Source organism: Nanorana parkeri, unplaced genomic scaffold (assembly GCF_000935625.1).
Source record: "Nanorana parkeri isolate BGI_ZX_2015 unplaced genomic scaffold, ASM93562v1 scaffold56, whole genome shotgun sequence".
Classification (NCBI taxonomy): domain Eukaryota; kingdom Metazoa; phylum Chordata; class Amphibia; order Anura; family Dicroglossidae; genus Nanorana; species Nanorana parkeri.
The window spans coordinates 366822-393152 of NW_017306324.1; the positions used below are offsets into that span (position 1 = coordinate 366822).

Consider the following 26331-nt stretch of genomic DNA (forward strand, 5'->3'; position numbering starts at 1 on the left):
TTGTAAAAAGGCGGGTTGATGGGGCGGGTTTTTTTTTGGGGGGGGGGGGGGGGGGGTTAATGTGTACCTGCTGGGCCCATGCAGGGGCAAAATAGGTTCATTTAAAAAGGTCTTCATTTAAACAGAATAGAATTTTTCAATTGGAGTTGCAGGCTTCACTACAAAGTGTTCATACTGAAATCCCAGATTCAGAGATATGAATTTGTTAACGTTCTTAAGGGAAACAAAGATTTAAAAAAAAACAAATTCAATCGAGATTTTAGTTAAATATAACGTGGAAGCACAGGAATCGTTTTGTCTGCCAAAACCAATTTTCTAAAGTTAGGTTTCTTGTTTTGCATTACGGATGTATACTACAGAGAGGAAAGAATTTCCAGGCTGAAATTCTGCACACACTGTACCCGTTATGCAATCAGCCAGAAGTGTTAGTGATCGCTGCACTAATGATGCCAATCACTAGTTCTCTCCCAATTGTAAGACCACCCAAGTAACTCCCTGCACATACCTTAAAGTGACACTAAACTCAGGCCTTGAATCTTAAAAATACATTCAGGTACCTCAACTATTAACAATGCATCTTATTTGTGTGTCACTCGGCTGTAGATCCTCAAATCATCTTTGAATTGGTGCTGACACTGTCCTTCCTTCTGGAGGGGGGGCTACTTTTGTTCCCCATGGTCCCTGTGTGTTGTAAAGTAGTCACGGCAGTCTCAGTACAAATTAGTAAACTAAACATGAAATTGTAGTCTATCACAGGAGTGAGCTTGGAGCGGTGACTAGTTTACTACACACACAGGGGCCATGGGGAACAAAAGTAGCCCCCCTCCAGAAGGAAGGACAGTGTCAGCACCAATTCAGAGATGATTGGAGGATCTACATAGTTACATAGTCATATAGTATTTAAGGTTGAATAAAGACATTAGTCCATCAAGTCCAACCTATTAGGATCTCATTCTAATTCTAGGAGTACCTGTACCCCTGTATATTACCTGTACCCCTGTATATTAGAGTGATACACAAATAAGAGACATTGTTAATAGTTAGGTACTTGAATGCCCTTTTTAAGATTTAGCTCCTAAGTTTAGTGTCGCTTTAAAGGAAACCTGTACTGAGAATATGCGATTGAGACTGCTGACCTCTCCTTTGGAAAATACAAGATGTCATATAGATTTTACTAAAGGAGTTCAGCAATCCATATTTCTGTCCGGCACTCTTTACAATGTAGTGGCTGCCTTTGTCACTTCCCCTACTAACCAGCTTTCAACATATGGCAAACCTGATGCAAAACATGTCCCGTCTAGTTTTCCCATCAACTGTTGAACTACAAGTATGAGCATCAACGCCTCAAGCTCCAAGAGAACTCATAGCCGTCTATTATTCATAGAGTTATCTTTAAAAATAAGTGTCTGGAAGGACGGCGCTCTGCCGTTAATGAAAATTCTGTATAAAATCTGAGACCCCTTTAAGAAAGGTCGCCGTAAAAATAGTTCTCCTTTAGTGAACTCTGAAAAAATTCTCCATTTTGGTAGCAGGCTTGTGATTTTCACAGATGCCTCCCTTTATCAGAGGCCTTGCAGGAATAGAAGGTCGAAGCGGCTGTTATCACAACCTCAGGATTCTTCAGCGAAAGAATAAATTGATATTTTTCTTTTGTATTAGCCTTGGGAAGGAAGAAAAGTATTCCGGCAGCAAGGTCAAAATACAAAATTTGCTAATCTGCACTGGAAGATTTTTTATTAATTTTTTTTTAAAATAACAGGCTGGGCAAAAAGTGCCACGTTTACACTGACACCAGAGAAATGGCTTATTATTCTGTAAATGTGTCCGGGAATTACCCGATCGTACGGTTAATGGCGTGCTTCAGGGTTAAAGAGATCTTGAGCAATGAAATCTTAACTGGTCAGGGAATTATTGTAGCAATACTTTTTTTTATACACAATTATAGAACACTTGTTTTTCCATCTAACACTGTTAGCTCGCTTCTGTGATGGACTACAATCTCAGTACAAATTAGTAAACTAAACATGATTGTAGTCCATCACGGGAGCGAGCTTGGAGCAGTGACTACTTTACAACACACAGGGACCATGGGGAACAAAAGTAGCCCCCCTCCAGAAGGAAGGACAGTGTCAGCACCAATTCAGAGATGATTGGAGGATCTACAGCCGAGTGATACACCAATAAGATACATTGTTGTTAATAGGGTGTTGAACGTATTTGTAAGATTTACCGAGTTTTGCGTCCGCCTTCCATGCAACAGCTTAGAAAGCAGGCCCACCCCCACTGGAAACCTGACCAAAACATTCAGCGGGCATGTAGTTCTTTCAATTTAAAAAGTGAAGCCATAGGCAAAACCTTTTTTTTGTTGGGATACCGTGTTTCCCCGAAAATAAGACACTGTCTTATATTTTTTGGGGCTCAAAATAACACACTAGGTCTTATTTTCGGGGTAGGTCTTTTTTTTTTAAATGTACAACAATCCACACTTATTCACGTACAAAAATATGGTGATCAAGGCAATCAGGGGTGCCGTACCTTTCCAAGAGCAATTTGCTAACCAATCGCTGGCCAGAATGAGCGAAGCGCACTTTCACTATAGATTCCTCACAGGCGGAGTGCATTTGGTATCACTTCGCCTGTGACAGGAGTCGGCGCTATAGAGGAGGCATCGGCTTATGCGGCTCTGCTTCCTCGGGTGCAGCCCCGCTTCCTCTAGCGCTGGCTTCGTTGGTACCGCTGATTCTCTTATGCGGCTCTTCAAGTTCCCCCTTATGCCACCACCGGCCCTGGGAATCGTCACAACTAGGTCTTATTTTCGGGGTAGGTCTTATATTTTAGCAATTCCCAAAAATAGTACTAGGTCTTATTTTCGGGGTAGGTCTTATTTTCGGGGAAACAGGGTATTTGTCAAGTTTTGTTTCCGTCTCACCAGCTAAAACAGAGGTGGGAAACCTCCGGCCCTCCAGCTGTGGTGAAATACAAATCCCATGAGGCATTGCAAGACTCGTGATGGCAGGCATGACTCCCAGAGACAGATGCATCACGGGATTTGTAGTTTCACCACAGCCGGAGGTTCCCCACCCCTGACCTAGAAGATCCCCATTTGTCCCGGTAAGTATTGCTGGGAGAAAAAAGTAGCAAGAAATCTAAAATTGTACAAATGGTAACAAAACAGAGGTGATTCGGAGCGATTTCACTTCCTGCTTTGTCTGCAGAACATGAAGTGAAAGGTAATATCTGCGACAGGACACAGCAAGCAGAAGAAACAAAACCCCAAAAAGTGGTCGTCTTACTAATTTTTTTATTGATCGGTGACAGGACCAAGTCTGTAAAACCTGCGCTCCCAGATTTAAAAAAAATGTAAAATGCTTTTGTAATAGTAAACCTCTGAAAACCGCTGTTCTATCGAAAGCTCCAACTCGTCAAAATCTCCCAACTACCTCACTGCCGGGTACTTGCAAGTTAGAGATTTCGACCAGACGGCGTTACACTGCAAAACGCAAAGACTGACGGAGCTCTGTACAGGTGCATTTTAACAATATTCAGCAGGTGGTAAAGTCGACGAGTATTCTGAAAATGCTATGCGCGCATGCGCACCGCAAGTGTTCAGCGCTCCAGTCTTTGAGCACTGGAAGTGAAGTAGTTGGGGATCTCGATGAGTTGGAGCTTTCGATAAAACACCGGCACCATATATTTGCTATTGCTAGCCATCTTTGGCATGATTAGGTTTCACCAGGCAATGCTGAACATATTTTTATTTGTCACTGAGCAAAGACAATTCCCCATTTCTGAATCTTTCCACAGGATTACAGGCAGCAAAAGGTTGTGTGGTTTTCTTTCACCGTATAGTAGCTTTGTCTCTAGCACTACCCCGTACCTAGCACAACAGTTCACGGACCCCAGTCTGCCTGCAGCGCTCTTGTTACATGACATTATGTTACATCCCTTTATACCCGACACATGGCCACTAGGATGAGCAATAAACAAAATGTCTTCCAAAGTGTCAGGACACAATCTGCTGTGACCCCCGACTGCTAATTGCTGGTTTGCTAATGGAAACAATTATGCCGACTACAGACCCCAATGCAGATTGAAAACGTTCTTTGGAATCAGTTAGGAAAAACAGGCCGCTACTACTGCAAATCAATGAGATCTACTATACAAAGAAACAAAACAGACACAAAGGCCAACATCCAATTGGCAGCCACAAGAAAACAGCTTTTGTTAGCTACTGTTTTCATAAATCACCCCCGAGCCTCTCCGAGATGCAACAGATATCCTAAGGCAGGAAAAGCACAATCAGCTCAAGGCAACATATGCATGAAGCTAAACTTAACACTAATCCCGTCACATGACAAGCGTGGGGCCGACTCGGGATCATGGAATACAAGCACGGCACACCTGCTAAGCATGCGGCGGAGGATTCCATCGCATCAATAAATGTGTATATGATGTAACAGAGGACGGGACTCCGGAGCAGTTGGGAAAAGTTTAGATTTATAAAACTCTAAGGCGCTCTGCTTAGTGCAGAAAGTATTGGGACAATTGACTGAATACAGAGGGACACATGCAAAATGAACATATACAGGATCTGTGTTGGAGATTGTTGAATACCGATCACACAATTCACAGGCAAATTTTGTTTCCATTGAAAATGACCTTCTACAGGATCTATGTTAGAGACTAGGGATGCACAGATACCGTATCGGTACCGATGCAGAGTATTTGGGCGAGTACTCGCCAGATGCTCCCAATGCCTATCCTGATACCGGAACTTCTGTTATCAGGAAGCCGGGCGGCGAGTCATTACACGCAGCCTGGCTTCTTGCTTGATCGGGAAGCCGGCTCCATGTTCCCTCTTCACCATGCTGGCTTCCCGGCCAATCTGGAAGCCGGGTAATGACTCGCCCCCCTGATTGGTCGTGAAGGCAGCTCCATGCTTTGTCACTTGGTGACGAGGGAGCATGAAGCCGGACAGCGCTCCCTCCAGCCTGCCCCCCCCGCCCCCTTGCTGCAACAATAGAATGTCCCTCAGTGTCCTTAGCCTATAGACTGTATAGAACGTGATGATTTACGGGACCTTAGACGCTGCAGCGGAGGGGGAGAGAGGCTCCAGGGACCGGTCTAAAAGGAAGCTAGACTTTAAAACTAGGCCTAGAACAAGCAGGTTACATGCAAATTCCCTTCAGATGTGGAAAGTTCTGGGCACCGATAAAACCTTGAAATGTATAGAGCATTGAGATTCCATTTTTTTGATTTAGGTTTTCATCATCTAACTTTAGTCAGCATTCCTCATATCCTGTAACATATCTGGTGTAAATACTTTGTGTGACAATGACATAAATTCTACAACATCATGATATGGTAAAAACTCACCCGATACCCTTCTGCTGTATCTGTTTATGACGGGAGCTGTAGAGAAGAAAAAGAAAAAAAAAGGTAAGTGGCAGAAATAATGGAGAGAACTACAGACAACGTTGCACATCTCAAGCCACATTGTTTTAGACATTTACACCATGAAAAACTTCCTCCCCAATAAAGGGAACTGTAGCCAAAGCAGGGGAAAGATAGTTCAATGCTTTGCGGTGCAAATGCTAAAAATAGTTTTGTGTACTCCGATAAGCCGGCACATGTACACATCCAGAATTTTACCAAAATATGATCCGTTTTCAATATATACACCAACCTAAAGCAAATTTACAGGCCAAGATCTGCTACTACTAGCTCTACTGGCAGCTCCAATTGCAGAATATATACACAGGTTTCCTGTACAAAATAATTGTGTTTAAATTGTCAGGCTTCAGTCCGACAAAACCTGAAGATATGGGGATGGAGCTTTCTCCACTGTTTATTAATAAAAGAGAAAGGTGACTCTACTACACAGAGGCATCAAACGGAAGGTCAAGATCTGAATATCAGCACACAGATCGAGAACGTTCATGAACAGAATCCTTTATTGAATCACAGCCTAAGTGCCCATTCACACTGCCGTGCATATTTGCCGCGAGAAGTTGCCGTCCAATGATTTTCAATGGAGCTGTTCTGTTGTAGAGCTCCATGTCGCCTGTCGTTTGTGCAGGACCCTTTTTCCCCGTGGATGTCGCGCAATTTTTCTATTTTTGCATGCAGCCCGAGGGTAACGGTCGCCCGAACAGTCGCGCTATCCAGGCTGCGCGGATCCGCAACAAACTAGCGTCCTCCCGTTACCCTAAGCTCAGTATACCGCGAGCTACAGCTCCCTATATACTGAGACGTCGCAGCGGATCCCAACGTAGATGACGGGATCCGCCCAGCTGCGTGAGTGACAGCTGGCTCTGCCTATCTAGAGGCAGAGCCAGCTGTACCCGCCCCCTCCCCCGTCCGTTCCGCCAGTCAGCGATGGCAGATCGGAGCGGGGAGAGGGGAATCCAGCCCCTCCCCGTCACAGCAGAGAGCCGTGACAGGATCGAGAGGTGAGCGAACCTGGTATGTGTTCCCTCACCTCCCGATCTACTGAGCCGACCTGTGGCAGTCTCATTGTCACAGGTCGGCTAGAACTATGAGGTGAGTGGAAATCACTCATCTCATAGTTCTCCTTTAAAACAGTAAATCTCCTAGAAGTGACCCTAAACTCAGGAGCTACATCTTAAAAATACATTCAAATACCTTAACTATTAACATTGTATCTTATTTGTGTATCACTCGGCTGTAGAGCCTCAAATCACCTCTGAATTGGTTACTTTTGTTCCCCATGGCCCCTGTGTGTGTTGTAAAATAGTCACCGCTCCAAGCTCACTCCCGGGATGGACTACAATCTCAATACAAATCAGTAAACTAAACATGAGATTGTAGTCTATCACGGGAGTGAGCTTGGAGCGGTGACTACTTTACAACACACACAGGGACCATGGGGAACAGAAGTAGCCCCCCTCCAGAAGGAAGGACAGTGTCAGCACCAATTCAGAGATGATTGGAGGATCTACAGCCGAGTGATACACTAATAAGATACATTTATGTTAATAGTCAAGGTACTTGAATGTGTTTAAGATTTTATTCCAGAGCTTACGGTCACTTTAAAACAGTCATTCAACAGCTCATTTTAGTAACCAAACCATGAGCGCTGGGCTATACATTTTGTAAATACAAAAGTAACAAGAAACAGATGACGGCAACAGTGACCTACTGCAGAAGCTTGCCACTGAAGCGGACCGGAGAAGGTCTGCAGCTCTATACACCGGCTTCCACTACAAAACATTTCTACAACACACACCCCATACACTATAACATCTCCACTTGGGAACTCAAGCAATATTAGAGCAGAACTCCGGGCAAATTAAATCTTAACCCTTGCATTGAGGCTACCCCCACACTGCACGGGTTTTGTCAAGGGAGCTAAAATAAAGTTACTCACCCAAACCGCAATCCCGGCTGGCTCTTACATTGCTCCCTGCAGCCGTCTCCTCCTCTTCTCCAGCGATGATGTGTCTCTCGGTGCCCTATACACTGTATAGGATGTGGTTAATCACAGGGCCTTGGACCCCCCGCAGCAGAGTGGGAGCAAGGCTGAAGGGACCAGTCTAAGAGCCAGCCAGGATTGCAGTTCAGGTGAGTATAACTTATTTTAGCTCCCTAGACAAAAAGGAGCACTTAACCCTTTGCAATGCATGGGTAGCCCCACTGCAAGGGTTAAGATTTGATTTCCCTGGTGTTCTGCTAAAAAGAGAACTATGGGGTAACCTTTTTATACCAACGTCCTCCGGTGATCCAACGCTCAGTATATAGCAAGCTATTGCCTGCTATATACTGAGAGCGCCGCAGCCGGGACGAAACCCAATAATACTGAGATCCGCCCAGCTGTGCGACAGCTGGCTCTGCCTATCTAGAGGCAGAACCAGCTATACCCGCCCCCTCACCAGTCTGTTCCTCCGGTCAGCGCTGGAGGATTGGAGAGGGGACTGTCACTGATTATTATTATACAGGATTTATATAGCGCCAACAGTTTGCGCAGCGCTTTTCAATATAAGGAAGACATTACAGAATTTTTTTTCTGCAGGGAGATGATCGGGAAGTGAGCGAGTGACGCTATGTGTTCTCTCACTTCCCGATCTATAGAGTGGGCGTGTGACAGTTTCAATGTCACACGTCGGCTCTAACTATGTAAATCACTCACCTCATAGTTCTCCTTTGAGTCTACTGTGATACGGCTCCAACATACAGCAAAGCCCTGCCTCTACCAAGATGGCTACTTCCACACAGAGACACAAAGCAGAACAAGCCATGGTAGGTCAGTAATGGGGAAGAGATTAGCTACAGGGAGACCACAGGCAATACTGGTTACCAGTTCTCTGCCTTTGTGGGTACGCCTTACACAGTTCAGGTCCGATAACCACAGTTAACATTGGACTCCAAATAAAAACCAACGTGCCTTTCCCAAATAAAAAAAGCAAGACTTGCATATAAAAACAAAAAAAATGCAGAATATCCACCAATCTAATCTTTAGCCAGAAGACCATTTAGAACACTGAATGGCATTTTCGGAGTATGTTCAATTACCATGTAACAGAAATATTGAATATCTTATTACACACGTAAAATAGGGGCGGCATAGTGGTTAACAATCCTTCCTTGCTGCACTAGGTTTTTCGGTTCGAATCCCAACCAGGACACTAACTGCATGGAGTTTGCATGTTTTCCTGTGCTGGCCCCTTCAGACACATACTGGAACACAGAAAACAGCTGACTGGCAGGGTTAAGAGCAGCACAACCCGTCTGTCAGCAACGCTCAACAAGTGGTGGTGTTTTCTATCCTAAATCCAAGGGGGGGAATCCCCTTTAATGTGAGAACTGGTAAGCATCTGCAAAGAAGGAACCGTTGTGTAAGTGAAAATTACGGCACAGTATTCCTTTTAGTTCACACAAACGTCCGCCTATAACTCCGAATCTGAACAATAACCGTGCACAGTGAACCCTTGAAGGACTCCAGGAATGGGCCCTTGATCAGGGGTCAGCGAGTTTAATGACAGGCATTATGCTTGCATCCATTTTCTGGATTCTGAGATCAAGCAGCCAAGTCAACAAACCTCTGCTTGCCTGTACTGCACTCTGAATTAGTTGTGGGCCCCCCTAGAAGTCCATTATGGTTCCCTGACAACCGGCTGGCCACAAAGCACAACACAGGAGTGGAAGTGAATAGGCTCGGCAACCTGAAGGGGGAAGATGTCTAGATCAGGGCATGGAAATAAGTGCAACACCAACTGCTTTATTCCCTGTGTTGTGCCCTCAATCCAGGACTTTACTGGTAAAGGCTAGGTTCACTTCAAAAGGGAGAGGACTTAGGGCCTGTTCACACGACGTCAGTTTTCTGTGCTGACCTGATCCGTACGCTCCTGCACTAAAAATGCATTGCTATGTGTTTTATGGGCTACAGCTCTCACGTGCGCAGTCCTTTCAGGTTACGACAGAAAAATACTGCATGTCACATTTTGTACGGTCAGGAAACGCGTCAAAAACGCACTGCAGCTAACATACTGACAGCCCCACTCCAGCAAAAAAAAATATATTTTTTTACTGTAACGCATCAAAAACGCGGCAAAACACATAGCACCGCGTCTGCTGATCCGCACCTGATCCGGACCTGAAACTCATGTGAACGGGCCCCAACTGTGCTGGATGACTGGAGGCCGCCTTGTGTAAGGCTCATTGATAAAAAAATGAAGGCCTCAGCTTGCATATACAGTAAAAAAAAAAAAAAAAAAATCCAAATGGGACTTTATGCAAATTCAGGAGAAGGGAGGAAGGTAAATATTTCATCAGAGCTACACTGAGGTGGGTGGGCGGTTCTAATTAGAGCTGCAGCTAACGATTATTTTCAAAATGGATTAGTTAGCCGATTGAGTTTGATTAATCGGTTAATCGGATAAACAATAAAATACATTCTAAAAAATGGCTCCAGTGATGGACTACTAGTTTGTATTGAGATTGTAGTCCATCACAGGAGCAAGCTTGTAGCGGTGATGGTAAAGAAAAAAAAAAAGTGATGGCGGGAGTGCAGGCTTACCTGAGCAGTCTTCCAGCAACTTGCTTCTGAGATAGGGCCTGTCTATCGGCGATTGTCATCCCCCCACACCTGCTCCTCCTTACTTCTTCACTTCTTCTCCCCGTGTCCCTTTGCCGATCGTGGATGTGGGATGGCGGTAAGCGTGAGGCGGGGAGGAGATGCGGCGTGTGGAGCGTGGGTGCGGACGGGTCTGGCAGCAGCGAGCGTGAGGAGGTGCGGCGCGCAGCGTGTGTGTGTGTGTGGAGCCGGGAACAGGGACAACTAACCAGAAGCCGATTAATCGATGATTGAAAAAGTTGACAACTTTTTCAATAATCGATTATAATCGATTATGTCGATTAGTTGTTGCAGCCCTAGTTCTAATAAAGCCCAACTCCAAACATCTCCCTACCTACCCTCCCTTTCACCCTCTCTAACCCATCATGCCCAGTGTTAAAGCAATGCATACTCATATGCGTCCTCCCCCATTCTGGAACCTCACTGACAGTTTCCACCAGCAAGGACCACTCATCTAGCACCACAAATTAACCATAACAGTCTGGTCCCCTTGACTCCCCCCAGGCCAATGTCCATATTCTTCGGGCTCCTGTGGAGTATCTCTCCAGTGGGCAGCCGATGAGAATGCTCCACGTCACACAGGCAGTGACAGACACCCGGAAGAACCACCCCAGCATGTAGTAAACAGTGAGAAGGCCACAGCGCTGGATGATCATATGAAGGTGACTTGAAAGTGACACTAAACTCAGGAGGTAAATCTTAGAAATACATCCGAGTGCCTGAACTATTACCAACAATGTATCTTATTTGTGTGTCACTCGGCTGGAGATCCTCCAATCATCTCTGAACTGGTGCTGACACTGTCCTTCCTTCTGGAGGGGGGGCTACTTCTGTTCCCCATGGCCCCTGTGTGTTGTAAAGTAGTCACCGCTCCAAGCTCGCTCCTGGGATGGACTACAATCTCATGTTTATTTTACTTATTTAAAGCTTTTTGAGATTGTAGTCCATCACAGGAGCGAGCTTGGAGCGGTTACTACTTTACAATACACACAGGGACCATGGGGAACACAAGTAGCCCCCCTCCAGAAGGAAGGACAGTGCCGGCACCAATTCAGAGATGATTGGAGGATCTACAGCCGAGTGATACACAAAATAAGATGCATTGAAGGGAATTATTCAAATTCTGGAGCAGCTGTGCATGGCAACCAATCAGCTTCATTTTCAAATCTTTACTGAACTGAAGAGAGAAGCTGGTTGGTTGCCATGGGCAACTGCTCCAGATTCTGTCTGCTCCAGTTTTGATAAATCCCCTCCATTGTTGTTGTTAGTTAAAAGTTACTTGAATGCATTTTTAAAATGTAACGCCTGAGGATCTTTAGGATCCTTTTCAATAATTCCAGAAAAGAGAATGGGGCTTTAAAGGGGTTGCAAGAACACTACAAGACAAAAGGTGCCCATACACCTTACAGTGATCTGCAGATTTTCTGTGGTCAGATGGAAAAAGTTGAACAGATTGGCCCAGGTGGAGATTACTCCATCCACACAGTTAAGTGTAGATGGAGGAATCTGTTGCACCTTTTCCATCTGATCACAGAAAAATCGGCAGATAATTGTAAGGTGTATGGCCAGCTTTAGAGAAATGTATGCAAGTACCTAAATTCCTGCTGTACGAATTGATCTTCAGACAGTATCTGTATGCCGAAGACCATATGAAATAGGCCAATTTAATCACAGCATGCCGGATATAAGAAAGGTGAGAACAGAAGAATGAAATAAGCGAAAACATAATTGAAATATTTACAGCTAATGAGTCGCTTGGGATGGTGAGGTAAGACGGCAACGTGACTCAGGTTTTTTTCATCTTAAATAATGCACGCCAATAAATAACCCCTACAAGAAAAAAAGGGCATTTTAGAACAAACAGCATGCAGCTTCTGGGCATTTTATCAAAGCCTAAAAAACTGACAATAATGCAAAGCATTGCATAATAAAGAACACACCGACCACTGAGCCATGTCCACATTATACTGCATTTGTAGAGCTCTTACGGCATTCTATTACATCCAGTGTATTGCTTCAATGTCACTACGGGGTGAAACGGACGATTAGCATACGCAATTTGTATTTGTTCCCTTTTATTGTACAAGCTTTATAGAGGCGATTACACACTTTACCATCTATAACTCAGAAATCACGCCATTCAGCTAAATGCAGTTGAAATACAAAACCCTCCAAATGATCAAAGATTTGTTTGGTTCAGCCAGACTTCTGATTCAAGAACTCCTACCAAACAGAGCAAGGTCCCATACCGAACTATTCTTCACTAGAACGGAGCAGTACTGCTTGTCCTAAGGGCTTGTTCACACGATGTCCGGATTCTGTCCTGACCAGATCCGTTCGCTCCTGCACTAAAAATGCATCCCAATGTATCCCTGTGTGTTTTATGGGCTACAGTTCTCACGTGCGCAGTCCGTTCAGGTCACGACAGAAAAAATACTGCATGTCACATTTTGTCTGGTCCGGAAACGCACGAACGAGGCAAAAACGGACTGCATTGCAGCTAACAAAAAAACATATAAACTCCAAAACTGACCCTTGGGAGTCCGAGTCTCAAGATTGGGTGTGCCCAATAACGAGGTCTCCTACGAGCTTGTCTCTGCAGATTGTTGTAGCCAGCACCAACACCATGCCTGCAAACATGTGATACATGTCTGATCACCAGCTTTTTTTTTTTATTTATTTTTTTATTTTAAGATTACATAACATTTTACATCAACAATTACATATTCAAATGATCACCAGCTTTACATACACAAAGGGAAGTGGTTGTTACGAGAGGGCAGAAGTGACCCCAGAGAAAGAATCTGCATACTGACAGCCCCACGGCTTTAAAAAAAAAAATAATAACGGTCAGCGCCCGAACCGCGGTAAAAAACGCCTAAAAACCACACTGCATGCAGAGCACCACATCTGCAGATCCGCACCAGAAAATTGTGTGAACAATCCCTAAAACCCCTTCCGCCCACCTACTGACTAGACATTCAAGAAGAATGACGACGACGTCATCACTTTGCTCCCTCTGCCTGTCCACAACCTCCCTGTGTTGAGTTGACAACACTCCACAATGTAATAACAGGACAGAATTCAGATACTGCCACTACCTATATTTATAAATATATCCGATCATAATTAATGATTATCTGACTGGATGCAGTGATCGCCATTTTCTCTTAGCGGATATGAGGGCAATTTCCAGGTCAAGACAGAGTGTCAATGCCTTAAACAGTGCCTGCTGTTGCCGGTAGAAGTGGCCAGTTTGACTCCGAGTCAGACCACCATTTGTTTGCAGCAGCAAGAGGGACTAACGGACCTAAAATAGATTGACTTTTGGTCCTAAAAAAAAAAAAAAAAAAAAATCTACAAAAACTGTACTTTTCTATTAATTGCAAAGCAAACTGTTTGGCACATAGCAGGCAAGCTTGGTATTTGTACTTACCTTACAGGAGGACCCCAAAATTAAATTCCTTTTGGATGGAGCATACATATGGCTAAGGACCCCTCCAATGCCCCCCATGTGACAGCACACTAGAACTAATGAATGTACTGTGGGAGGTGGCGGAGGGCGCCGCGTGCTCCCCATACCCAGGGCCGGAGGATGTCACATGCTCTCCATGCCCAGAGGTACTCGCATGCTCTCCATACCCAGAGGCGGAGGTAATCACCTGCTCTCCATACCTAAGAGTAGCACTTTTTTAAATGGTCTCCAGTGGGAGTACAGAGCATGGGGAGCGAGAGGAAGGCAAGTACAAGCCTTTGATACAGCTTCATTTAAAATCTGTCCTCCTTCAAATGTCCAGTACATCTTGGTGGGGTTACTAGCCGGTCTGCTTTGAAAACTCAAACTTTAATCAAATTCTGAATATATCCAGATAAGATGACCTTCATATAACATTCTAGGAACAGTCAGGCGCAAGCTGCAAACATTAAAATTCTGCAAGTCTCACAGCACCATGCCCGACAACGACGTGACAAACTGGACCCAATTCATACAAAAATGACACCATTACTACTTCCCAGAATATGCAAATGTTGGAAAAGTGGAATAAATATGAGAAGTCTCAGCTGGTAGCAACATAAACAAAAGCTTGCACAGCCTGTAAACGCAAGCAACCCAGCTCCCTCTTCAATCCGAGTTTACAGGCTGGGTAATCTCTTGTTTATGCTTGTAACAAATGGAGCGAGCGGTTTACATTTTTATGATTGAAACAAGTTATTACTGCTGGTCCTCCCTACCACATGCAGCGCCCTCCCTACCACATGCAGCGCCCTCCCTACCACATGCAGCGTCCTCTATGGAGCGTTGTGAATGGAGAGAAATTAACGATAACAAAATTTTCAGTGTCACTGGAGCCTAACCTACGTATGACCAGGGCACGCTTCAAAGAGGCCGGGGACAGCCTACAATGCCCATCCACAGCAGTGGGGGCCACTTGCAGATAGCATAGCGAGCTCAGCGGAGAGAACCTGTCATCACTAATAACAACAAGCTTAAAACAATCCCGCAACAAGAAAAAAAACTCAAACTATGAAGTGTTTATATATGAACTCAAATCATATGTAACTTTTTCCCCACCACATACACTCAATATCCCTTCACAGCTAGGATTTCATGCACGGCAACTAACCTGAAACTGTTATTTTCTATGCATTGCTTGACAGAAAATAAGCTACAGTCACATTGTCAACAAAGTGTAAACTCTGCAAACAATCGTGCCCATTCAAACAGTTCACGCAAGGACTCTGATCCAGTCTAGACATGAATAGGCAGCAGGGCTAGCATGCACTTTAAATCCGGGTTCACACCATTTTTCAGATCTGGAACGAGGTGCATTGGCGTTTGCTGCGTTTTTACCTTGATTTTGCCATCTTAAGCAGCTTTTTTCCCCTATTAGTATAAAACAGGTGTGGCCCAGTACGTTTGTGATGCGTTTCCATGCGTTCCAGACCATAGAAAATGAAAACGGCAGTATTTTTTGACTGCCCTGGTGTGAACAGAGCTCGGAAATACAATGGGGATACATTGCGATGCTTTTTTGGTCCGGGAACAAACAGTTGTGGTCTGGACATGATCTGGGCATGGTGGAAACAAGCCCATAGGGCTCATTCAAATGGACATACAGGTACAGGACACGGCTGCATGCAATTACACGTCATCAAACACCCGAACCTGCACGTCCGTGCGGGTCTGGGTGCTTCCACTGATGTCTTCAGCGCCAAAAATGCCCCATTCTGTCTCAGAGTATAGAATCATTGTGTCCTGATATTATCCAAGAACCCCAGACATTAGAACAGCCTGCCCCTGGCAGCATACGCAGCCTGATACAGGGACGGGTTGATCAAAGCTTTCCAGGCTTTTAAAAAGGTGGGAGGACTGCTTTTTTTTTCCAGTTTAGGATAATGAGTTTTCTGGCACAGAACAGCAACGTCAAAATGGTTTTAACTGCTTCTGTATCGGCCAATTTTTCCACCGAACTTAATAATGCAAACATGAGAAAAATAAATGAATTTAACCACCTGCTGTCCGGCCGTTGTAATTAACCCCTTCGTGACTGACGACGTACAGTGTACGTCGCCAGCATCGGGGCTGTTTAAACAGACTCCCGGCGACTTTTGCCGCCGGGACTCTGTTTAAACTATGGAATGTAAACAGCCAGCATTGGCTGTTTACATACAAGGGTTCGGGCGTCTGTAGAGACGTCCGATCACTTGTAATATGCGTGCGGGTGAGCGTAATCTCCTCCTCCTCTTCGGAATGCAGGAAGTGATGTGTATTACATCACTTCCGCATTCCTCTGTCACTCTCCGGTACAGAAACCGGAGACAAGCTAGTGAAGCAGGAGTTTGCTTCATCAGCTTCTCTGGGGGTCCCTAGGTGACATTAGGGGTCTTAAAGACCCCTGGTGTCTCCATAAAGAGGACCTGTCACTGAAAATTGGCTATCACAAAGGGGGCTTGTTAGTCCCCTATGTGATAGCAATAAAGTTGAGTGGAAAAAAAGGTTTAAAAGAATTAGTTACAAAAAAAAAAATGTAAAAAGTTACGCATAAAATAAAAAAACAACATTTTTAAAGTCCCCCCACATAAACATGCGTCGAGTGCGCCTACGTGCGGAAACAATTTCATCCATTACGCCACACATCGGCGCGAACGTCGCAGCGAGAGCAATAATTCTAGGCCCATCAATCACTGATAACACTAAACTGATGAGCGGTAAAAGCTTTTAAAGGATCGACTATGGGCAATTTTGGGTATGGTAGTTTTTGCGAGTTCGTGGGCGCACACAATTTCAAAGCTTGACATGTTTGGAGTCTATTTACCCGACGTGACCCCGTCTTATATTTTACCAAAAATGTGGGTAATAATTGTTTTATAAACACAACGTAGGGAAAAGATTTTTCGAAATTGTTGGTACTTTTTTCATTATATAGTAAAAAATAAAAACCCCAGTGGTGATTAAATACCATCAAAAGCAAGCTCTATCTGTCCCCACAAAAAAAATGGTATAAAATTCATTTCAGTACAGCGTTGCATGACGGAATAAACGTCAAAGTACCGCAGCGCAGAATACTGAAAAATGGCCTGGACAGGAAGGGGGTTTAACACCCTGGTTAGCAAGTGGTTAATGATGAATTAATAATACGGAGCTGCATTAGCTTGTGCCTGAAAAGCACTCTCCAGTTAAAAACAAAAAAAGGAACAAACAAGACATTTCCCGGGCTCTGACTAGGCGTTTGCTATGAGAACCTAAAAAATGAAGTCCGATACCGATTTCCATCCAAAGTGCCCATTTCTAAAGTCTAGACCGCAGTACTCCAGAGGCAAAATAACCAAAGCATTAGAGGAAAAGCAGTGCAGAGTGTCTTTACGGCATCAATCAGCCTCCGAAACTACAATGTTGCCAAGGTAATCAACATTTTGAAAGCTTTGAATGCACTGGTCAGCAAAGAAAAAAAAAAGATTCAATAAATAAGCACCGAAACTACTGGAAGCGTTTATTAAAATAAATGTGCTATGAGATGAAAGCTATACAGACGTTTAATTGTATGTATGAAATAGTGTTTATATTATTTCAGAGGCAACCCAACTGCATAACAATCCATTACTTGCTCATTTATATGCACATTAACATTTGCAATACACACAAAGTTCTGTTGCTACTGTATAGAGAAATTTATATTCAATAAATTAAATACTATGTAAACAAAAGGGGAAAAAAAACACACTACAGCCATTCATAGCTGTACAGTGAGCTGGTTCATTTAAAGCCAGTGTGCCAAAGATATGTAGATATGATAAGCTCTACGCAGGGGAGGTTTGGCGGAGATCTACCAGATGCAAGATTACTAGGGTGCTTGCTTTCTTAACCCCTTCGTGACTGACGACGTACAGTGTACGTCGCCAGCATCGGACACACAAAAAAACAAAACAAAAAAATACTTTTAAATAAATTTATGAAGAGCCACAAAAAGATATAACGCCACTTTTTGAGCACTGAATGTCTTTGCCAACAGTTATTACTTTCAGTGACATCACGGTGATACATATAGACTATACAGAGAGCATAGCTGTAGGAGAGACCCAGCATGCCCCACCCACTACAGGATACTACAGGAGGGGCAGAGACAAGACCAGTCACCCTGCACAAGGAGAGAGAGCAACTGTGACCGGTCTTTATAACAGGAGGGGGCGGAGACTAGACCAGTCACCCTGCACAAGCAGCAGTGATCAGACTATTACAGGAAGCTCCTGCACAGAGGCAAAGTGACAAACTGGATTAGTGCAAGGAGATGAGGAAAGCACCGGAACAGGGATTAGGTCCTTCTTCCTGTTTCCCCTAGACCTAAAGAACATTTAAGCCTTGCAGGGGGCCCCCCTTCACACTGCAAGGGTTAAAGTGGACCTTTACCCCCTTTCACTAAAAATAACCTCAGCTTGCAGCTCTGCATGCCAATATGAAATCATCTTACATTCATTAAACCTGTTTCTTTTACTTACAGTTATTGTTTTTCTACTTCCTGGTCCTCTTGGGCATTAGTGGTGTAATGTGCCCAAGCGTCGTATCCTGTGAAGGGTACATCAGCAGAGCATTGCTGGGAAATCTCATCTGTGATCTCGAGATCTCAGGGAAAGGCATTTTCCTTCCCTGAGGTGATGTGCATGGTCACATGTCCTAGTCACATGTGCCAGAGGTCCAGGAAGTAAAGGGAGATATTATAATCTGCCCTTAGTAAAAAAATGGCCAAATAAAGTATACAAAGAATACAAAGCCGGCAATTATCTAAAAGTATGTGGTTGTGGATTGTCATTACTAAACATTTCTAAACGGTGTCTTTGTTGTCATTCCAGATATGGAAAAAGTTCCTCTTTAAATGCTCTTTACATCTAGCAGATTGGGGGGGTTTTTTGGTCCATCCAAGAGTTTGGCTTTTAATGTTATCTAAATGAACATGAATAAGCACACCAACCACATAATATACAGTTGATACAAGTCAGGTGTGCGGGGAAGGTGCAATCCACCCAATGTTTCGGGGTTATTCCAAGCCTATTTCTCATAGGAGGTCCTTCAGTGCTAAATTGAGTATTTTTAGTTATATGTATACATAGTCTGATCTTGTACATTGAAGCTTATTCTTGATTAATAATTTTTGCAGTACTTTTTTGCAAGAACTTTATGCAGTGGAAGTGCTTATTCATGTACACTGAGAAACTATGCTGAGCTTAATTTTTGGCTTAATTATAATGCTTTATATCCTTTATGGTGTGCAAAGGGCAAATTGAAAATTACTGCACCCAAATTACAACACCATGACCTGTGCACACCGCTACTCCCAATCCTAATGCCAGAAGAAGTTCCATACAGCTTATCAGCCGGCAGCACCATGGCTGCATGTATGTAGAATTTATTGTTTGTTCTGGTAAATGTAAATCAATTTTTTATGCATGCTTTAGGGCCGGTTCACACGACAAACTCCGTGTTCCAATGCGTTCGGCCACTGGAACGCAAGCAGGCCCCCTGATTTCAGGGGCGGGAGGGGGCGTGACATTGAAGTCAATGACACTGCAGCCACGCCCCCCGCAGTGCGATCTCCCGCACCTGGAACGCAGGCACATTAGTGCTTGCATTCTGGTGCTGTGCAAAAATACTGCAAGCACTAATGTGCCTGCGTTCCGGGCGATCGCACTGTGGGCAGGGGGCATGGCTGCGGTGCCATTGACTTCAATGCACCACCACGCCCCCTCCCGCCCCTGAACGCAGGGGCCAGACGGCTTGCGTTCCAGAGGCCGAACGCACTGGAATGCGCACTTTATGTTGTGAACTGGCCCTTAAAGATGAAGATTAAAGCAGAACTATAATTAGCTAAGCACGAGCACTGCAATGTCAGCAAGCTTGCAGGTGCCATATCTTCACCCAGTCTTCTGGGCTCGAAATCTTCGCCCATTCAGAACCAGTATGACATTAATATTGTGCATGCGTAGGGGTTCATTCATCCCGGCACATGCTAAAATTGTACACAAAGCTATGAATCCAAGATGGCGCTGGCTTCAAAGGGAGAGAAGGTAGCATGCCGACAGTACTGTACAGTAAGCAGAGATATACACATGGCTATATTCACAATTTCACAAATATCCGCTGACTTTTGGAAAATGTTTTTGTTTACCGTATATACTCTAGTATAAGCCGAGATTTTCAGCCCATTTTTTTGGGTGAAAAGTGCCCCCCTCGGCTTATACTCGAGTCAGCGCCAGCGCGTCATCTTACTTACCTCGCCGAGCGTCGCGTCACTGCTGCTCCGGTGTGCGGCACTCCGTGCGGGGTCATCTGGCAGTCTCCGGGTAAGTGGATGGCAGAGTTTACTTCCGCTCTAAAGAGCTTTTTTGGCAGATCATGTCCAAGCTAAACAAATTTTCCAGATTTCAAACAGCAAAAATAAAAAATCCTGCATTTTAGTTGAGCTGGCCTGCGTTCTGCTACACAAGCCAACGGGATACTAAATAATGTGCATTGCAGTTTACGGGGGGGGGGAAAAATAAATAAATCAACAGATATTAGGTTATTAACAAGGACTATAAACCCGAAAACCTAAACAGAACGTTGTGCATGTTCCTGTCATTTCCAAATATCGAATCATTTTGTTTTTATACATCTTCGTTCAATTAAAATCATACCAGCAAGGTGTATCCACAAATACTTCCAGTGCTAGGGTGACAGTACTTTCAGTTCAACTTCAATGTGGTCACCCTTTCTTGTTTGCTCCCGAATAGGAACAAAAGCAGCCTTGGAAATGATCAGTGCTCTGAACAGATGAGGTATGTCACCAGCACGCCAGAATGAAATGTTCAAAAAACGTCTTTATTGACGCATGCACATCATGTCACAAAGAAAGCAATGTTTCGGGGCCACTAAGGGTTCCTTCATGAGAAAATTGCTTTCTTTGTGACATGGTGTGCATGCGTCAAAGATGTTTTTTGAACATTTCATTCCGGTGTGCTGGTGACATACATCTGTTTGGATTAGAGCAGCGCCATCCGTAGCCAGTTCAGCACCTATTTCCAAAGGGCAGACGGGTAAGAAGTGCGGTGGGATATACATTGGACTTAATGATCAGTCAGGAATGCGGGATTGCCATCGCCCCCATGCCCAAGACACGCAGTTGCAGGCATCGGGCAGGGGTTTTGTTTCCCCCCTCTACATTAAGCCCTACTGCGGACAAACAGGGATAAATGTAGAGCAAGGTAGCCACCGCTCGTTTTGTACAAGTGCTCTGGGTGGCTTTACAGCCTCCGAGATCACTTGTAGCGGACTGCTTGTGCGTCCACCCTCATATCTGGCCCCCTCTCCTGCTGTACTTACCTTTCCGAAAGTGTTCCTTCCCCTCCACCAGTACGGGTGTACTATCTGTACCCCCGACTGCCGTCCAGCGCAGCCCTGCGCTATGGAGTTTTAATTTCACTCACAAACTGCAAGCACTTGGTCAGCGCAGTCAGGTGACTGCATTGGCCAATGAGAAGCATTTCTTAGCACGGTAAAATACGGTTTCAGTTAATTCTTTATTTTTTTGTATCACAAGTAGATTGCTGTGAGGTACAAGCAGATTGGGCCCCTGCTTTGGGCCCCTGCTTTAGTCCTACGGCAAGTAGTTTTTTTTTAAAAAAATTCCACATCCCTGATCAGCGCTGTGAAGCATTCTGCCATAGTTACTACAGTAAGGTCCCTTTCACACTATCCAAATGAGGAGATCCGTGCACAGACCCCATTCTGATCGGAGCATTACCCATCGAATGTCACCGTGACATCCGTGTCCGTCCAGTTTTATTCCTCCATCTTGCGATGGAAGAAAAAGCTGAAATAACCAGACCGCATGGGAATTTAAATCTAAATGGACATGGGTGCGTTTACATCATATTAACCAAGATCAGATCCGGCGAAATGGAATTATGCTCTGTTTGCTTTTCTTGACCTGGCCAGAGCCAGGAGGCGGATGTAAATGGACACCCGTCTGTTTAGATCCAGCAGCCCATAGACTTGTATTGGGCATCCAATCGGGTGCACCTGAAAAACTGAAAGATGGACCTGATCGGAACACTGTGTGAAGTGGCCTTGAGGGCTAGTTCACACAGTGCTAGTTCCTCCCATCACCCCCATTGTGGCCGGAACGCACTGGATCACATTGCAACCCGCTCAATTTGTTGTGGGGCGGGAGGGGGCCACGCCCCCTCTGCCGCACGAGAATGCAAAGCACATCAATGCCTCCGGTCAAAACAAATAGTGCTTGCAGCATTTCTTCTGACCAGAGCGCAGGCTTTGATGTGCCTTGTGTTCCTGTGCGGCCCATCACATTGCGTCCGGAGGGCGTGGCTGCGGTGCCATTCATTTCAATGCACTGTCACGCCCCCTCCCGCCCCACAACAAACTGAGCCAGCCGCGATGTGATGCAGTGCGTCCCGGCCACAACACACTGACAGTGGTGACATTTGATGGGTAACGATCCAATCAGCAGCGGGGGGGTCCATGCACCCCAGCCATGTCCTCTGGCCGCAATGCAATGTACCGCACGGGAACACAAGGCACATCAAAGCCTGCGCTTCGGTCAGAAAAAATGGTGCAAACACTTTGTTTTGACCGGAGGCATTGATGTGCCTTGCGTTCCCGTGAGGCCCATCGCATTGCGGCCGGAGGGCGTGGCTCCGGTGCCATTCACTTCAATGCACTGCCACGCCCCACAACGCGATCCAGTGCGTTCCGGCCACAATCAGATGGTGTGAACTAGCCCTGAGGGGAAAACTATTTTTGCAACGAAAAAAACAAAACAGTTCTATTTTACTTAGTGTAATAAAGTGTTCTCTTGTGCGTTCATTTCTACTCCAAAATAACTATACCATACTATAATAACATTTTAAAATGGAAACCAGTTCACTTTCAAACAACACTCCTTTTGAGTTTATATAATTTTATGAATGTAATTTGATGCAACAGCTGAATGACTTTGGCAAGATAAACCACAGAGAGAGTTTACCATCTTCTCTGAAAACCAACAGAATTCTACACAAACATCTACAACATACTTTTGCAATTAATAATGCAACAAGATGCAGACAAAGAAATCCCCTCTCCTACTAATTTAAAAGTCCCATTTGCCACACCAAAGCAATAATCTGATTATGCAAGTATGAGCAAGAAGACCACAAAAATACAACAAAAATTCTCTTTGTATTAAAGACATTTCGACATTGTGTGCAGAGTTTTAGAAACTACATAAACAATGAGAACAAAGAGTACTAACTGCATGTAAACAAAAATATACAATATGGCTACAGGCACACATTCTTTACTGTGACCTTTTTTCACAGTAGACCAAATTCTTCCAACAATAAAAGGTTTTACTACTGAAACAAGAATGTTTTCGGTAGAGGCGTTCTGCCACACAGGTATTTCAACATGTAATCCTTCTAACAACGGCTATTCCCAAACTCAACTGAATTTTTACACTCATGACGTCAAAAGATAAACAGAGTTCTCTGTGACATGGTAATTATTGGCAATCTGACATTCTGTAAACATTCCATGATATACACCACAGCCCTAAAGCTGATGTAAGATGGGCGACGCTGTTGCTAGTCGGCAGCAGGATTACCAAGAGGTCGCATGTTTGTCCCTATGGAAGCACGCCTTATGTAGATGAGGCAGCGAGATGTCGCTCTCATCACTAGCGATAAGAGATTCAGCAGCGTTTCGACCCACCAGTGACAGAGCGACATCTTGCTGCATCTACCTACAGGAAGAAAGCATTTACACAGGGAGTGCCCGGCAGCTTCTTTAGCAATCTCGCTATTGGCAATTCGATTCTAGCAACAGAATCGCCCGTTTGACATCAACCTAAAATATGTATAAGTGTACACTGTCCTTTCATCAACAGGCATGATAAAGCACATCAGCACTGACCTCTATTACAGTATAGTCCCCATCAGAGAATGATTTTTAAAAAAAGCCCTCTGCTTTGTTCGGCTGACAATTATTCGACTCTGATCAGCTTATCGTGGGATGCTGGTCGGAAAGGTGTCCCCACACATCGAATTTTGGCTGCTCCATCAAGAACCGGCCGAAATTTGATGTGGAGTGCCGCTGGTGGCACTTTTCCGACCAGGGTCCCTCAATCAGCTGATAGGAGCATGTGGCTAAATTGTCGGCTGAACAGAGCGAGCAGCCAATGAGCCGGCAGCCGCTGTCAGAATACAAGGGAAACAGCAGAAGATTCCTCAATCATGGCTCGTAAGTGTTGATAGAGGAATCTGTTCTATTTTGAAGATTCTATTTAGAAGCGTGTATACCCGACTTTACTTTTGAGGTTTTCTCTAGCTGTCGTCAATGGCTTCCAAAAAACCCTGCTGACTCCAGGATTGCACAGAGGGGCCACTGAATTCAACATTCATTTATCCACCCCTGGGTTAAATAATCATTTAGGTCAGGGGTGGAAAAATGAATTTAGGAGCCAGTTGGACCAATGCAGTAGCCAGCAATTTTCTTTAAAACCGGCTTCACTGACAACTAGAGAAAACATCAACAAGTTAGGCACCAGCTTTAATTTTTAGGGAGCATTGGCTACCTGGGCACACATGATTTTTCTATCCTTGATTTAACCCCATTGCAAGAGAAACTTGTTTTATTTTTCCCCTGAAGATGGGCTTTAAAGAGTGCCAACATGTTTTGCCGAGCTAACCTGCTTACCATATGCCAGCTGGCTTCGCCTTTAGCCTGCAAATGTCAAATAGGCCTTTTAGAATGAACTCATTAGCACCTCATGCTGATGCAGATCGGTTTGATGGTGTGCAGGACACATCAGGGTGCCAGTCTCGGCTACTTTCCTTCTCAAGTGCTGGAAATGCTGTTAATATTTTCAAGCGGTGAAAGTCAGAGCAATTTATCAGAGCGAGTGTAGGAGTGCAATAAATCCGCGAAGAGCAACACGCTGCTGGTCATTCCACCAAGCAGGGAATCTCACAAGTGGAAGAAAAAAGAAACGCATGCTGCAAATAAAGCTTGTAGAAGGTAGATTACGTTTTCTTATAATAAAAAAGGTACAGTGAATGTTGGTTACCAAAAAATACGTCACTAATTATATAGATTACAAAACTCCCTTTTTCACATAAATCGCACCACATAATACTACCGTATAGGGCAATTTGCAGCAATGCATTATATGCAAAATGTAATCCTGAGAGTCGCCTTTAATAGGGAAGGACAGACCACACGAGTAGAGAAGATGAGCTCTAATGAACAAAACAGTCAATTTACATATTGCACTGCGTGACCCTTTGATAGTTACCATGCTAATGCGGAGCTAATCTGTATGCGGTAGATTTTGGAACACAAGAGAAGGATTCGGGGCAGCATCATATCCAAGGGGATTAAACAGAGCCGGCAGGGATGATACTAGGAGATGTCGCTGCACAGTGCTGCTCTTTGCACCGTATTATTAAATAAAGCATTATGGGTTCTACTTATACAAGAATCCCTGGAAAAACCAAACCCTCTCGGCCCCTTTTATTTTTCATCTAGAAACATGAAAGCGAGAGGCTGAACAGTTTCTATGGACAAAATCCTTTTAAAACAGAAAGTGCGCTTTCAAAGTGCACTTATTCTTTTCCACCCCTTCCCTCGACCTAACAGAACCTGCTACAGATGCATATTTACAGAGATCCAATGCCTGCAGCCTCCTGGGATTTGTTTATATCCAGTGCCAAACACCTCCCCCCCCCCTCCCTCTCTCCTGGCCGCATCTGAGCAGCAGAGACCCACTGAACTCTATGTGGCTTGTCTACCAACCAAGAGACAGAGGTAGAGAAGTCCGATAGAAGTCTACAGGGCTCCATCGGGCAAGGCAGGGCCAGGAGAGAATTAAAAACAGTGGTCTTTGTCTGAAAGTGCACTTATCCTTTAATATGCATGTCTGTATTGAACATACATTAAAGCTAAATACAGCTAAATACCTGTTGGAGGCTGACAACACACAGTATTTGCTGCAGTGAAATCCCAAGCAGCAGTGTCAAACCTGCCTGCAGGACTCAACTCTGCCTATCCCCGACCCCACATGCATTCAATGACAAACCCCAAGACCCAGCCCACACACTGTGTGCAGGGAAAGGGCTCTTGTCAGATGTAGTTCTGGGGGTGTACCCATGTCAATAGGAAGAGACCCTCCCAGCAGCTTCCAATACAAGAAACTTTACAAGTCTGTCAAAGTCACAGGGAGCAATAAAAGTGATTTCTTGCTAAAGCAAGGATGAGAGAGAAAATCTGCTAGAACATGCGTTAGGGGTTTGAGGTTAAATTTGGGCAATACCTAGACAAACCCTTTACAGTGGTACTTATAGCAGAACAGACATGCTATGGGTCTTAATAAAAAAGAAAATGAATGCATGCTTGCAATTATCTTCAGGAGGTACACCGAGTTGCACATGTGCAACATACCTTGTGCCGGGATGAACAAACTCCTGTTTGCATGCACAAAAAGTTCATTTATTCCCTGACAGCCAATCAAGATGGCTGAAGACCCCCCCACCCAGAAAGAAGATGCCATAAATAGGCGAGAGGAGGAGAGTTAAAGTTCCGCTTAAAGCTTCAGACCCACCAATCCAACAGCAGAAGAAGAAACAATAAATCCTGGTGCTGCATATTACTGCAGAGCACTGCCCAATGTGCCAAGAAACTCCAATGCCATCTCTATACAGCACCAGTTTAA

The 26331-nt window shown here is 44.5% G+C and overlaps 1 protein-coding gene across 3 annotated transcripts in view; it reads right to left on the reverse strand.

Annotated features, from left to right (window-relative positions):
• Window positions 1–26331, reverse strand: part of PRKAR2A (protein kinase cAMP-dependent type II regulatory subunit alpha) — a 66896-nt gene that overhangs the window by 30911 nt on the left and 9654 nt on the right. For all 3 annotated transcript variants that reach the window (XM_018576131.1, XM_018576130.1, XM_018576129.1), the window contains exon 2: window positions 5377–5412. In XM_018576131.1, the coding sequence (XP_018431633.1) occupies window positions 5377–5412 (36 nt within the window). The remainder of the gene's footprint in view (window positions 1–5376; window positions 5413–26331) is intronic.